The sequence below is a fragment of the Dunckerocampus dactyliophorus genome, chromosome 2 (genome assembly GCF_027744805.1).
Source record: "Dunckerocampus dactyliophorus isolate RoL2022-P2 chromosome 2, RoL_Ddac_1.1, whole genome shotgun sequence".
In the NCBI taxonomy this organism is placed as follows: Eukaryota; Metazoa; Chordata; class Actinopteri; order Syngnathiformes; family Syngnathidae; genus Dunckerocampus; species Dunckerocampus dactyliophorus.
This window is the reverse complement of record NC_072820.1, coordinates 16,409,338-16,423,466: the sequence shown is the minus strand read 5'-3', so window position 1 is coordinate 16,423,466 and position 14,129 is coordinate 16,409,338. Positions and strand designations below refer to the sequence as shown.

General features: G+C 40.1%; 1 protein-coding gene across 3 annotated transcripts in view; it reads left to right on the top strand.

The window, feature by feature from the left end:
- Positions 1-14,129, top strand: part of agap3 (ArfGAP with GTPase domain, ankyrin repeat and PH domain 3) — a 179,842-nt gene that overhangs the window by 127,058 nt on the left and 38,655 nt on the right. For all 3 annotated transcript variants that reach the window (XM_054763773.1, XM_054763788.1, XM_054763781.1), the window contains exon 12: positions 8,072-8,221. In XM_054763773.1, the coding sequence (XP_054619748.1) occupies positions 8,072-8,221 (150 nt within the window). The remainder of the gene's footprint in view (positions 1-8,071; positions 8,222-14,129) is intronic.

Here is a 14,129-nt window from a genome sequence, read left to right as displayed (position 1 = left end):
ACTGGTTGATGTGATCCAAACATCATGGTGGAGGTTGAGGTTTAAAAATAAAGCTCCCATTGAGCTGCCAGCGGGCTAAAGCAGTGATTGGACATTAAAGAGTAATTAATAATAATTAGCCGTCCCCCTGCAGGGAGGCTGGTCTTTCATGGCGACTGTGTTTCTGCTAGCTGGGGCTAAAGCCAAGTGGCCAGGAAGAGGGGGTTCTGCTGAGCCAAAAGGGCAGGGACCCTTGGCGCTGTCCTGCCACTAAATGGATCAATTAGTCAAACGTTGAGAATATGGAGGAGTTTACAGAGCAGAGGACGTGCAGGCAGGGTCATTCTGTCTTTGAAAGCAAAACAGGAAATGTTTTTTGTGGTTGCACAGCACTGACTGGTTCCCTTTTAGGGGTGTCCAAGCTGTAGCCAAGGACCACATACTGATAAATCAGAGGATGCGTGCGGCCATGTTGATATACTTCAATATGTGGAAACAGGCTAAGAAGTTCTCTTGAACCAAAAAGAAAAGATCTGTGTTATTAGTGTCAACATTTCCATTTTTTCTCAGCACAATACGCCGTTTTGCTCTTTTTTTGGTAATTATATTTTTAGAATGTGCCGTGCCCCAAAAGAGCTGCGGGCCGCAAATGTCCCCCAGGCTGCACTTTGGACACCCCTGCCTTAACATAAGCGTCCTCCCAAGATTATCAGTTGCCGTGTGCATCTCCTCAGAACAATGTAAGAGCGATGTACCTTAATCTCCACTTAGCAAAAGAAAGGTTACAAATCACATCAGGTCTCTCTCCGGGTGGAGGACCCTCTTCTGATTATGCGATCAGGGTTTTGATTTCATTAGACATGCAATTGATGATGGGAACAAAGGGGTAATTTCTCATTCACAGCGCCTAAATCACGAGCCTTGTCTTTTGCCTTTGGTAATTCATTCGTCCCTTTTGGATCTAAAGACCTTTATAATCACCGCCAGAAGAAGGATGGCGGCGAGGAAGGGCGGGGAGGATGAGTCCTAGACGGGAAGATGATGAGGAGAGAGTAAATGTGAGGACGAGCGCGCCCACGAGTTTGCCAGGCGGCCAGGTTTAATTCTTCTGCTGGCTGCTGAGCGGAACCTTTTTTTAAATGTGATCCTTTGCGTGGTGTCACCAAGCGACAGGTACATGCCGTCTAAGTATTAATAGGCATAGTCACTTTTAATCAAGCCTGTGGACGAGACAAGAAAGTACTGTTTTGGCTCTTTTTCAGTTCATAGTACTTACTCGGCATACTTGCTGTAGATGCTTTTCCACTGGCTAAGCAGATACCACCACTGCTGCTTGTTTATTGCTCGAGCAGTCATACAAATTAGCTTACTATGTTGCTATCTCTTCATTCTAGGCGCATTATCACTAGAATATTCCTCAGTCTATACTATGCTAATAAAAAGGACAAGATTTAGTTAGTCACTCCAAAAAATATACAATTTGTACAAATCAAAACAATCCTATTATGATCACTTCCCTATAAGAAACATGTACAGTGGAAACTTGGTTAGTGTCATTAATCCATTCCAGAAGGTCAAACTCTAACCAAATTTTTCCCATAAGAAAATATGCAAATCCAATTAATCTGTTCCAGGATGCCAAAATTGTTAACACCAAACATGTTGTTATAGTTTTACAATTACAGTTTTACTTGCAGAAAATAAATCAACAATTCAACATTTTTGAGACTTGGTGGGTAACTGTGATAGTTAGCAAAGAACTACTGAGTCAGCAGCTGATGACATCATAGACAGGCAACGGAGCAAGCTAATAGGATGCTAGCAAAGACGTTTTGTGCTAAGAAATACATTAAGAACACAGTTGGACTCACGCAGTATACTAATAACACGACAAGATGTGCACCATAATGTACGCTAAGGTTCTACTGTACCTTCAATTTGTTTTCAGAAAAAACGAAAATAAATCAATCATTTTGTACAATTTGTTATATTCAAAGAGAAAACTTGCACAATGTAGGAATGCTTTGTTAAATATATTGCATTATATTGCTAAATATATTGCCTATACAGTCGCCCCTCGCCACATCGTGATTCGAACATCTCTCCCTCACTGTTGCACGTTTAAAAAAATAAAAAAAATAATATATCAATAAATGATCGCTGGTTTGTGGTTGACTATGGCCTACTATTAGTAAAAACATATTCAAAGATAAGTTACATGTAGTATTCTGGTCACTAATGACTGGTCAGTAATGTTACATTGAGGAGGCATTTCTTTACATTACATTACCTTAGCTTGCAGCCATTCCAACATGACAGTGAAGAAAAAGTTATCCTCCCATTTTGTGTGGAAGTGGTAAGTTTTTGTCCTTCTTCCCCACTCAGTTCCAAACCTATTCTTAAGTTTAGAATAAATAAATTGGAGGCTAACAAGTTAGCTCGGTAACTGTTTTGTTAAAGCGATATTTGTCTCTTGTGTCACTTCAGAGATCCCGTAGCCTGCGCATAAGCGGCGCGCAATATCTGTAAACAAAGCTAGCAGTACTGTCGGAGTGTACATCTGTGCATGGCAGATTCATGTTAGACAGGCTGTCCTCTATATCAATCAAATTACAAACGTCATAGTGACGATGAATGATAGGCTGATGTCGACTGACATTATGTACGAGATACTACAGCAATAAGGAACTTTCCCAATGCTAACAGTGAGTTATTATGTCGTATTATTGCTTATCATGTTTACTAGTATAAAGGTGACTATAGGGATGTTCTTTCATGTCTACATGCCTCTAGTAATATTAAAAAACACTTTAGAATAAGGTCTTCTATGTTCTAACCATGAAAAAAGTCAATTTATTAATATTGAATCCTACTTTGCTGAAATTCACCTATCGTGGTCGAGGCTGGAACCAGTTAACTGCGTTAACAAGGGACAACTGTATTGCAATACAGAATATGCAATATACTGTAAATCTGATGAGCAAAACAAACAATAAATAATGTTAATTGTGGTGTAGCAGGGATAGCTGTGATAGTAGATGATATGTTAATATGTGGGGGTCGGAGTGGGAGAACATAGCAGGACGTCAGGTTGTTGGTGGGAATGATGATGCTGCTGATGATGATGATGATGATAGTGGTGTATTACACACAGGCAGATGATGTGCTGCCCGGCCCGCATTAGCATGAATGCGTCATTATGCCAATACTTGTACATAATGGCAACAACTCCACAGAGGGGTCGGGCCTCGTCACGGCTCATCAACCCGCTGACGGCCTCGGCCTAAAGAGAAGAGAGGCGGCGCCGCTTCCCGCTTAATCCATCGCTTCTACTTAGCACACGCACACACACACACACACACACACACACACACACACACACGACCTGACTGCATAACACTGTCTTATTACTTTTTATTGCAATATTTTTAAGCAGAATCATTTTCTTGCCGTCCAGTATTTTATTTTTAGAATGGTAACGATCTAGTTAGTTTCAAACATCCTGAACAAAGTTACATTGAAGACCATCACGTCCAAAAAGAAGTAGGAAGAAGCAGATCTTATTTAATCCTACCCTTTCTCTGTGTTCTCGTCCTATTTTTAACATGTACCACATGACCAGTTTTCTAAATGGAAAAAATAATGTCAGTAAAGTTCATTTAGTTCAGTAGTAAAGCAATGACTACAAGAGTAAGAATTGACAGAAACATTGTGCAGTAATAAATGGGTATAATATGTATTTTAAATTAGATCTTAGTGATCTTAATAAGGATAAATAACAAGTACTGGAGTAAAAACGGACAAACATTGTATACTGAATAAATAAATACAGAATATATTATAGATAAAACTAACAGAAACGTTGTATTGAACAGATAAACATATAATAGGTGATAGATAATAGCTTATTAAATAAAAAATAGTAACTGATAAAGCCGGGTTCAATGATAGAATAGAATATATTGCTGTTAAAAATGATTACACTCAGTCGATACTAATTAGGCAGCGTGGTGTCGGCGATGAGATTGGATTAGATTAGATTAGATTGTACTTTATTTATACCACAAAGGGGAAATTTAAATGTCACAGCAGAAGAAAGATACAAAAAGCACAGTATGTGAAATACCTATACTGAAAAGATATACAATCTACTGTGAAAAATCTACCATAAACATATTAACAATATACAATAAACCTATACCATAAAACCTAGCCAAGTGAGTAGAGTGTGAGATGAAATAGAAAATACATAATGTAGGCACTCAAGGTATTTAACAGTACGGTAAATGAATAAATAATATTGCACATGTTGACAGTTAGGTGTCAAAAATATATACTATACACATGTTAATTTGTAGTAGTTGGATATTTACATGAAAAATAAAGAAAATTCTACTGCACATTATCCAAAAATAAGAAGTGCAAATGGATAAATAGATGAGTAGTGCAAGCGGAGAAACAGAGAATAACTACAACACGTTCAGGTGGTGCAGGTTTCCTATACAGTCTGGCGGCTGTTGGGATGAAAGACCTGCGGTAGCGCTCCTTCTTACAGCGTGGGTGTAGCAATGGTCTGCCACTGAAGGAGCTGCTCAGAGGTATTGTCCATGATGGATGTTAGCTTGGCTAACATCCTCCTCCTCTCACCCACCTCCTCTATTATGCGATGCTAATCTAGCAAAACTGTTGATCAATAATTGCATGAAAAAGCAGATATAATAATGTATTGTTAAATTATTATTATCACGTTCATGCTCATCATGTTTGAGATGAACCCCCATGTTGCTTTCACTGATGCCTGTAACTCTCAGCTCCAAACCTGACCCGTTGGCCCTCGGCTTGTTTGTTAGCACCTGTATTGGTAAGGAACGCGTCTAGGTCGGGCCTGGCTGGAGCCCTTAGCTCTTTTGAATGCCACAAGCTGATTATTTCTCCACTGTAATTACATTATCGCCCCCTTTATGCAGGAGTGGTCCATGGGGACTAATGGGTACAGCCATGTATAATTCATTTATCATTAGCATCCAATTTGACAATTAGATTGTGATTGTTGAATTTTAAATAGCAGACGAAGCTCTTTTGTCTTCCTTTTCTTTTTTTTTTTCTTTTAGCATGTCAAACTTTAGAAATAAAGTGACCTTTAAAGTAACAATATGCAGTAATTATACCTTTTGGAAAAGCTTTGAAATCATGTTGATCCTACACTAGCTTCTAATTAGTGGTAAGGCATCTCTAGCACCTTTTTAGATATACATACACTGCCAGGAAGCCGACATTTTTCCAGTGTCACTGTTCTGTCTGAATGGCACCGACGGTAAAGTTGACTGGGCAGTTTAGAGCTAGTTTCACAAGCCCCATGCTTTCTCATTGTCTAATCTTTTAATTGTTTGATGTCGTGTCACCATGCAAAAGCGTACACTAGGGGTGTCAAAATATCTGCGTTTGTATCCGTCCATTCCTGCTCGAAATGTCTACTTTCCGAGAATGTACCGTGAATGTGTCCTGACTGCTGTTTGGATGAGCCAGGGAAAGTGAGCGGGAGACGAATGCGGATGTACGACTACGGTTGTTTTGGCTTGGCTGTTCATTTCAATGAAGTGATTGAGCACCTCTTCATCATTGTCTCAACGTCTGAGCAAAGGCTATCAGTATTTTATATCAACACAAAAACATCACAATCTGCAAAATGTGTTTGTAGCTGTAGATTCCCGTCATGCTTTGTTGAAGTTAAAATGATCATTTTTGACTGTGTTATGCTTCTTTTAGGTGTCGTTTTGTACAGACAGGTTGTAATACTTTTAAAGAGGTGTCTTTTTTTTTTTAGTTGTGTACAGTTAAACTATTTTTACTTTGAGTCCGAATCTGGCACCTTTTTAGTAACAATGGTTTTGCCGTTAGTGCTCTATGTAATACGGTGGCTACTTAAGTTTAGCAACACTACACTACTATTAACTGTCACTTTCTTGCGCATATCATCATGAGCACGTTGGTTGATGAGGTCCGCGATACGGCCCGACTTCCGCAGTTCACACAAACCGACGTACTGGGCCACATTTGGCCCACAGGCCTTGAGTTTGACACATGTGGTGTACACAGTCTCCACTGTGCTGAGTTCTGCGGAAAAGGCAAAGGTGGATGGATAAATGCCGGATCTTCTGTTACAGCTCTGATCGGCTGTATTTTCCTGTGAAAAAAGGCATCTGTGATACCTCTACATTGCCTACTTTAACGTTCTATAATCCTGGTGGTCCAGCCTGGACACCTTTTGTGTTGTGTTTGCGCGAGCATCAATGCTAATGTTAGCATTTAGAGTAGTAATTATTCATAGTTTCGAGTTTAGTTTTTGTACAGACTTATGTTAAAATTGTCAAACAATGTTTGTTTCAATGTTTGTATTTAGTGCTCACGTTCATTAGCTTAGCTTATTTAGCTTTAGTTGAGAGGTTTGTGTTTTAGTCATACCAAAAAAAATCATGTTTACCTCTGTCTAGTTGTTTTAACCACTGCAGTTTAAAATAATATTTAGTATTAACAATTTATTTCTGTATTCCTGTATATGGGTATTGTTCATTACTGCAGCTTTAATAGAAGGTAATTATAAATATGTGTCAGTAGTGATATTTAAAAAAATAATAATAAAATTAATCCATGATGAGCAATAATAAAATTATGTTAATTAGGAATGTAAAAGTATGCCACATTCACGGTTCAGTACGTACCTCAGTTTTAAGATCACGGTTTGGTTCATTTTGTGTACTGTACAGGAACAAAATGCAAAACATAAAACTGGTGAGCTTTTGTGTAAACAGCCTAATGATTTTTTCTAATTAAATACAAAAAACCCCCCTGCAAACTACTAGCAATAAATCCATTTCTAAATAAATAAAAACAATGAAATAATATATCATAGTTGACAATGTTTCTTTTTAGGAAAGTGCAGCAATGCAGACATATGCAACAGTAACAGTTTAACTATATCACGAGGTAATAACACTTTCATACCTCACTCAATGTGTAGCGTTTGGGAGCTCACCTCTGTACTGTACCGAATATTCCTTACAGAAAAATCTGATTTCGAATGCATGTACCATTACACCACTAGTACCCTATTAATAACTTGTGGGGCATTCATATGTCCCATTTCTATTCAAATAAAGTTTTCCCATTTGCTTCCCAGTCCTCCTCCTCCTCCTCCTCGTTTTCTACTCTGATTTCAGCATGCTAATTTCCTCTGTGCTCCTCAGCGTGATTCCCTCGCTCTCACTCTGACTCGTGCTGCGATGGCACTCCCTCCCCTCTGGGACCCCAAGATTAATATTCTTGGGCCCAACAAGATAATTACTGATACTAATTAGACATGATTATGTGAATTTGATACACTTATTACTCGGGATAATGAGTAGGACATATTATCCTAACAAGCGCCCGTGCCGCTTAGTTTACTTAGCGTGTGGCCGACGCACTATATGTTCCTCTTATTATCGCCTCAATCACAGGCTGATATTCTGCTGTAATTATTGAATAAAAGGGCCTTGATATATCTCACTCTATATGTGTGTGTGTGTGTGTGTGTGTGTGTGTGTGTGTGTGTGTGTGTGTGTGTTTATCACCGTCAAACGAATTTACTCATTCATTTATATTCTTTTTAAATGAATGCAGGTTTCCAGTTGTACACTAACTTTAATTTCAAAGATTCCTTTCCATTCGTGTGAGTTTAGGATTATTTGGGATGTGTCGGAGCAGGAGGAGTAGGAGGAGGAAGGACCCCACATGGCGCCACCTAGCCCATGAATTAGTAAAGAGATCCTTGGCGTCCGCGGCTCGCCTGATTGGAGGTTAGGAGGAGAGCGCCCGCTGACGCCGGTGGAGATGGATGAGGCAGTCAGACAGAGGGATGAGGCGAGATAATTAGCGTTCAGAGTGTATCTTGTTAATTAAGGCCTCATTAGAGGCAGAGGCGGAGAGTGGCTGTGTGCGTGCGTGATTGTTTGAGACAAAGATGGCTACGGCCTCGCAAAACTTTTGACTCGGTCTCTTTCCTCTCACACCCGTGCATGAACATTCTGTCTTTTCTTTGTCCTCTTCTTGGCAGGTGCGCCTCACTCCAACAGCAGCACGTCTCTCCAGACGGGCACGTCCATATTCGGAGGCAGCAAAGACGGGATGCACCAACGCTCCTTCTCCGTGTCCAGTGCTGACCAGTGGAATGACGCCATCAACACCAGTACAAGCAGCGCTCCCCGTAAGAACATTTTCTCGTAACACAACACAAGATCACATCTTATAAGAAAAGCAAAGAATAAGGTGAGGTTAATGTTAAATGACGCTAGGTTAGGTTCAAATGAAGTCGAAGTAAAATACCTTATGTTTGACAAGAGAAGATACAGTATATTGCAGATACAATAATAAACAATTCGATCAAATAAAAGGTAGGCGGGCTATGATTGGCATAAACTAAGATATAAGGTAAAGTTAAATTAAGATCAAATTCACTTTGGCTCGGTTTAGATTATGTTGAGGTAAAATAAAGTTAGTCTAGGTAATGATATGCTAAACTAAGATTAGTCAGAATTAACATACATATATTAAATTATACAGTATTTTATAATTAGGTTAGTTTATAATTCAATTGAGATGAATGTGGTTTTTAAAAGATATTAAATATCTATAAAATTTAAATAGAATATGTAATATTGAGTTAAAATGAAGATCTAATATATTCATGCTAAGATTGTTTGTTTAAAAATGTATGAAAAAATATTGGTAAGATTCCGATTAGTTTAAGATTAAAAAATATGATTAGCTTAATTTGAAATAAAGTAGGGTTGGGATGCGATCAAACAAATGCCTCAGAAAAGCATCAAACGTGATTAAAAAAATATTCAAAATATAATTAAATTATAAATAATTGTAGTCAAACAATTAAAACTGCATTTTAAATGTCAACATTTACTGATGAACTAGTGCGCAGGCTAATTGCAGCAGCTATTATATTATTATATATGGAGTGAACTGTTGAATCTACGTGTTGACATGAATGTCAGTAGAAATGTTAAAACTTGTGACACACAAGTATGATGTACTGTATGGAGGCAAGGACAAAGTTTCACCTCAGTTGTGTACATCCTAATCATTTATAGATGAGAAGGACTCATACGCTGCTAAAGTAGTTGGAATTAAGACCACTTAAGGTGACATTTCTGCCATTTACTAATGAGGCTCATTTAGCTGATGAGCTGATCTTTGATCACTTTGACCTTTTTTTACATTTTTCGTCTGCTGCTCTTTGAGCAAGACTGAAGGTTAACTTCCTGCCGCCACATTGCGTCTTGTCGACGACTGAAGTCAAATAATATATTCGCCATGCATGTCTTCGCCTTCCATCATAGCCCCCCTCGCTCCTTTCCATATTTTGTGCCCCTCTCTTCTCTTGCGAGGAGGAAAATGAATGTTTTTCGGGGGTACCATTCATCACCAGTTATTTCCCTCTCTTTGTGGTTGGCAGTAAAAAAGCACTTAAATGCACATCAACAGAATAACAGTCATTTCCATGCATGTTTGCACTCTGGTAGTTCTCATTAGCGCGGCGGCAGCAGCAACGGCGGCGGCGGCTCCCCCCACCTCTCCCATCCTCCACCCTATACCCCCACCCGTCCCCTCCATTCTTCCTTCTCCCAGGGGCCCCGGCAGTTTAAAGAGCGCACTTTACGAGCACTGCAGGAGTCCAACTGCGTGCGCGGCCCTCGTAGCTCAGACGCACAAGCCCCCTCCCGTCTCACATTTGGACCCACCGTCCGATCAATTCTGCCTGGACGCTGCCACTTCCATCACTTTCCATCAGCAGCACATCTCAAAGCAGAATGACTTAAATTTGTGGCCTTTTGAGATGAATGCGCAAAAGTGGAATTTTTGCCTTTATGTGCAGCATATTGACTGTATCCCTGTGGCAGGACTAAATATAAAACAGTAGTGTCTTAGAATTTGGCCCATTTTCTTTAATTACAGTGCAATCTCTAAGGTTAAAATTGAATCAAACGTTTTAATAGGAAATAACAAAGGTACAAACACATGTTGTTTACAAACAATATGGATGAAAAGTATCTATCATTTATCCTGAATTCATTCATTTATTATGAAGGTTTTTAGTCTGTCCTGTATCTATTTATACATTATACAATGTTTCTATCGCTTTTTTACTCTTTAATCTATATATCATCTATAATTTTATCTAATCTAATAATTTATAATTTTTATTTTGTTTTTATTTTGTAATTTGTTTACTTTATTCTCCATTTTTTATTTAATTATCTTGATAAAAATTATCAGTAATTGTAGAGACATGGAAAAGGGGTAGGATTAAATAAACTCCACTTCTTCCTGCTCTTTTTTTGGGCACGCTGAATGTGTAAACTTGTGAGGTTCCTTCATGTAACTTGTTAAGCATGTTTGAAGAAAAGTAAAACCATTAGCATTATCATCATAAAAGCTTTAGTAGCTATAAACACAATGAGTAACACTCGTAGCAGCCATGAATTTTGCCCGACACTCTACTAACTGACATTGTAGTTGAGCATTTATTAGGTAGGATACATTGTTGTGGTCGGCAACTCCACATTTGTCGTTCAAGCTATATGTAATCATTTAAACTAAAGCCTTTCTTAATGTTTCAGCCTTCCAAGTGATTAAAACTGTGACGTTGCTTCACATTAGCGGTGCTGCTTGTGCTGAGTGTTGTCTTGAATGGCAGCACGCAGCCACACATGTAGCAGCTACTGGTCCGGGCGTCTGTTTCAATTTCCCTGCTCGCCTACAACAGCCCCCCTGAGACGAGTCATTAGCTGGCTCAGACAGCTGGGGGCACGGGGGTCCTCCTTATGCTTCTCCCCACCGTCACCTCCCCTCCTCGCCGACAACCTCCCACCCTCGGCTGCCTTCTCCTTCTCCATCCTAGCGTCTGTCCCGGCAGCACAGCTCCGTATGCCTGGAACCTGCCTCCGAAGTGACAGCCAGCATTTGTTTAATGTCGCTTGAGGTTAAAGGGGAGCGCTACCCCGTAGGGTGGTGGGGGGGCTCCAAAAGAGTCATGAACACCTCTAATTATCAATATCTGCACCCTAATGTTGTGGAAAATGACCATGTGTGTACTCATCCTGTACCTGGAACATAAAGAAGGAGATACCACTCAAAGGAGTCACAGGAACAGGAACATTAAGGGCGTACTCACATGAGGTCATTTGTTCCGGGCTGGACTTGGCTGATTCCTCCCTCCTTCTCCTGCTGGTCCCGATCATTTGTGATTTGCCCTGTTCCGCTTGTCTCATCACTTCTATCCTGCCTTATCTCTACAATTTCCCTGACTTTGTGGATTAATTCCAGTCTTATTTTGAGTCATTCTGATTATTTCTATTGTGCAAGGTGGCTGCTGTCATTGAATACCGGTACTTGCAAGAGAAGCAATCACGTGAATTAAATGCCGCTTGTAGTCAGGGGTGACCGAGTGCTGTGCGTTTGACTTTTGGATTTCTATTTTAAACATGTTGATTATCATTAAGAACTTCTGAGACGTGATCGCACAACAGTCATTCTGTGACTACGGTGCGCTTTGCGCGTGTGCATGCAATCGTGACGTGCCCTGGCCTCCCTCTTCCAATCGTGCCAGAGGAGGGAAAGAGCGCTCAGTTACCGACTAGGTGCGTCTTCACACTAGGCCGTTTGCACTATGCTGGACTTGGGCAGGAGTCCTCCTCCCGCTCCTGGCCCCCACTAGCCTGCACTCACACTGAGCATTCTTGCTTCGACCCGTTTGCGTGTCCCATCAATTCTGTTCTGGTGTATTACTGCAATTTCCCTGACTTTGTGGATTATTTCCAGCCTTATTTTGAGTCATTGTGATTACTTCTGTTGTGCGAGGTGGCGCTCGCTCGTGAGAGGAGCAATTTCTTTAATTAAATCACACGTCTTTATTACGCACACAGATGAAGTCGTAAGTGAGCGAGCACGCTGTGGGATGGATTATTTAGAGTCTTTGTATTTTATTTCTATTGTGAAATGTGATAATTTGAAGGACTTGTGAGGAGCAATTGCATTTCAGTCATTCCAAGACTCGGCTACATTGTGCGATCATGTTTGTGCCCTGTTCCACCTTAGTGAAAGTATGCTGAGTTTGAGCACAGATCAGAGGACTTAGACTAGCCCTGACCAGGCCCAATAACACCATTGGTATTCAGTTGGGACTTGCAAAATCCGCACCGTCGTTGGATCACGCGATACGCTAACTGGAGAACTAATTTCATTGTTAATCAAGAAGCTGCGTGCGAGGAGTGCTGCAATTCCGCCAGGCCCCTTGACACAGCAGCCCTGCCCGTCCTCAATCAAACGGCTGCAATTAATGGCAAAAATTAGAAACAATCACCGCCTCCCCCTTATTATCCTCAATTAGAGCCCGCTAATCAAGGCCCGATCGTGCTCCGCTGCTCTCTCCAAACTAAATGTCAAACTTCATTACAGCCCGGTGTCGAAATCAAACCCCACTAATATGCCATCACCTTCACATCGGGAGGCCGAGGCGGAAAACATGGTGCCGCAGGAAAAGGCTATCTGTGCAGCAATTCTTTTATTTGTAATTTGTATACAATGTATAGGGCCTTATTTTATAAAGCATTACAGATAGAGAATAATTTGATGTTTGGAAGTCACATAAGTGAGTAATGAATCATGATTAGAATACAGTCGTGAAATAATTAGAGCACCCAATGCAATAAATGACCTTTGTAGCACCCCTTATGGGTTGTGATCAGAACTATTTACAGTACATGCGAGCATACTTGTAATACATATATCAAAGTTTTATCGTCATTAGACAAATGCTCAATGACTTATAGTTGCCAAGACCCGCTCGTGTCCCTGCAAGGATGTTTTGCTTGATGGCGGCCATGTTTTTCAACCAATCTTGTAACCAGAAAATCAGAGTGGGTGTTTTTGTACAGTGCATTGAACTACAGTCTCCCTTGTTTATCACAGTTAATTGGTGCCAGACCCGGCCGTGATAAGTGAATTTCCGCGAAGTAGGATTCAATATGATTAATATTAATATTATATTAATAATATTTTCGTAGTTAGAGCATAGAAAACCTGTTTACAATCTTCTAAATATGGTTTTTAACATTATTACTTCCCTGTAGACATGTAATAACACCCCTATAGTCACCTTTCCAGTCTTGTTATTCTTTGTTTACACCACATTGCTCCAGTTACGGGATCAATGCAGGGACTTAAGAGACGCCCGCCAATAGCATTGCAAGCTACCAAGCTAACTAGTTAGCCTCTCCAATTCACTTATTCTAAACTTAAGAAAGTGTTTTAAATGGAGTGGGGAAGCAGGGCAAAGTAAGAAGCCCACAACTTCCCACTACCACACGGAATGGGAGAAGAGCTTTTTTTCATTCTATCATGTTGGACATGCCATGTGACTCCATGCGGTGTGAAGGTAATGTAAGATAACGTCATGTCTCATCAGTGTAACATTACTGACACCTAGTGACCAGAATACTACATATAACTTGTCTGTTAATATTTTTTGACAATAGGCCATAGTGAACCACGAATCATTTATTAACTAATTATGTTTTGAAAAACCGAGAGAGTGAGGAAGCAATGTTCGTGATGTAGCGAGGGACTGTATGTGAGAAGTTTCAAGTCGGGCCGACTTATTGGGTCAAACTTTGGGGTTTAATAACAGTGTTGTACATCGCTTTTACACTTTACACAATTCAACATGTCCGAAAAGGAGTAAGAAGAAGCAGAGCTTATTTAATCCCTTCTCTATGACTCAGCAGTTACAGCAGTGTTTGGCAGAAAGGCAACAAAGTGGGGGTGCATGTTTTGACAACCTTTCGTCCTTTTGTCCTCATCGCTTCGCGAGTAAAAGCTTTCACAATCAAATACAGTACATCACATGACTGTAGATGTTGCCAATATTAGTGATGCACAGTGAGTGAACTTGAGCAACTTTGACCGTCAGAGTGGCTTTGAGCTCCTCGCTTTTAATTCACCCCCAAAGACTGACGTATAACAAGGATCGCAGGATCTAAACAAGCATGCGGTGCATTAAGAATGGCTGCCCGAATGAATGCAAGCATTTAAAAAAAAAA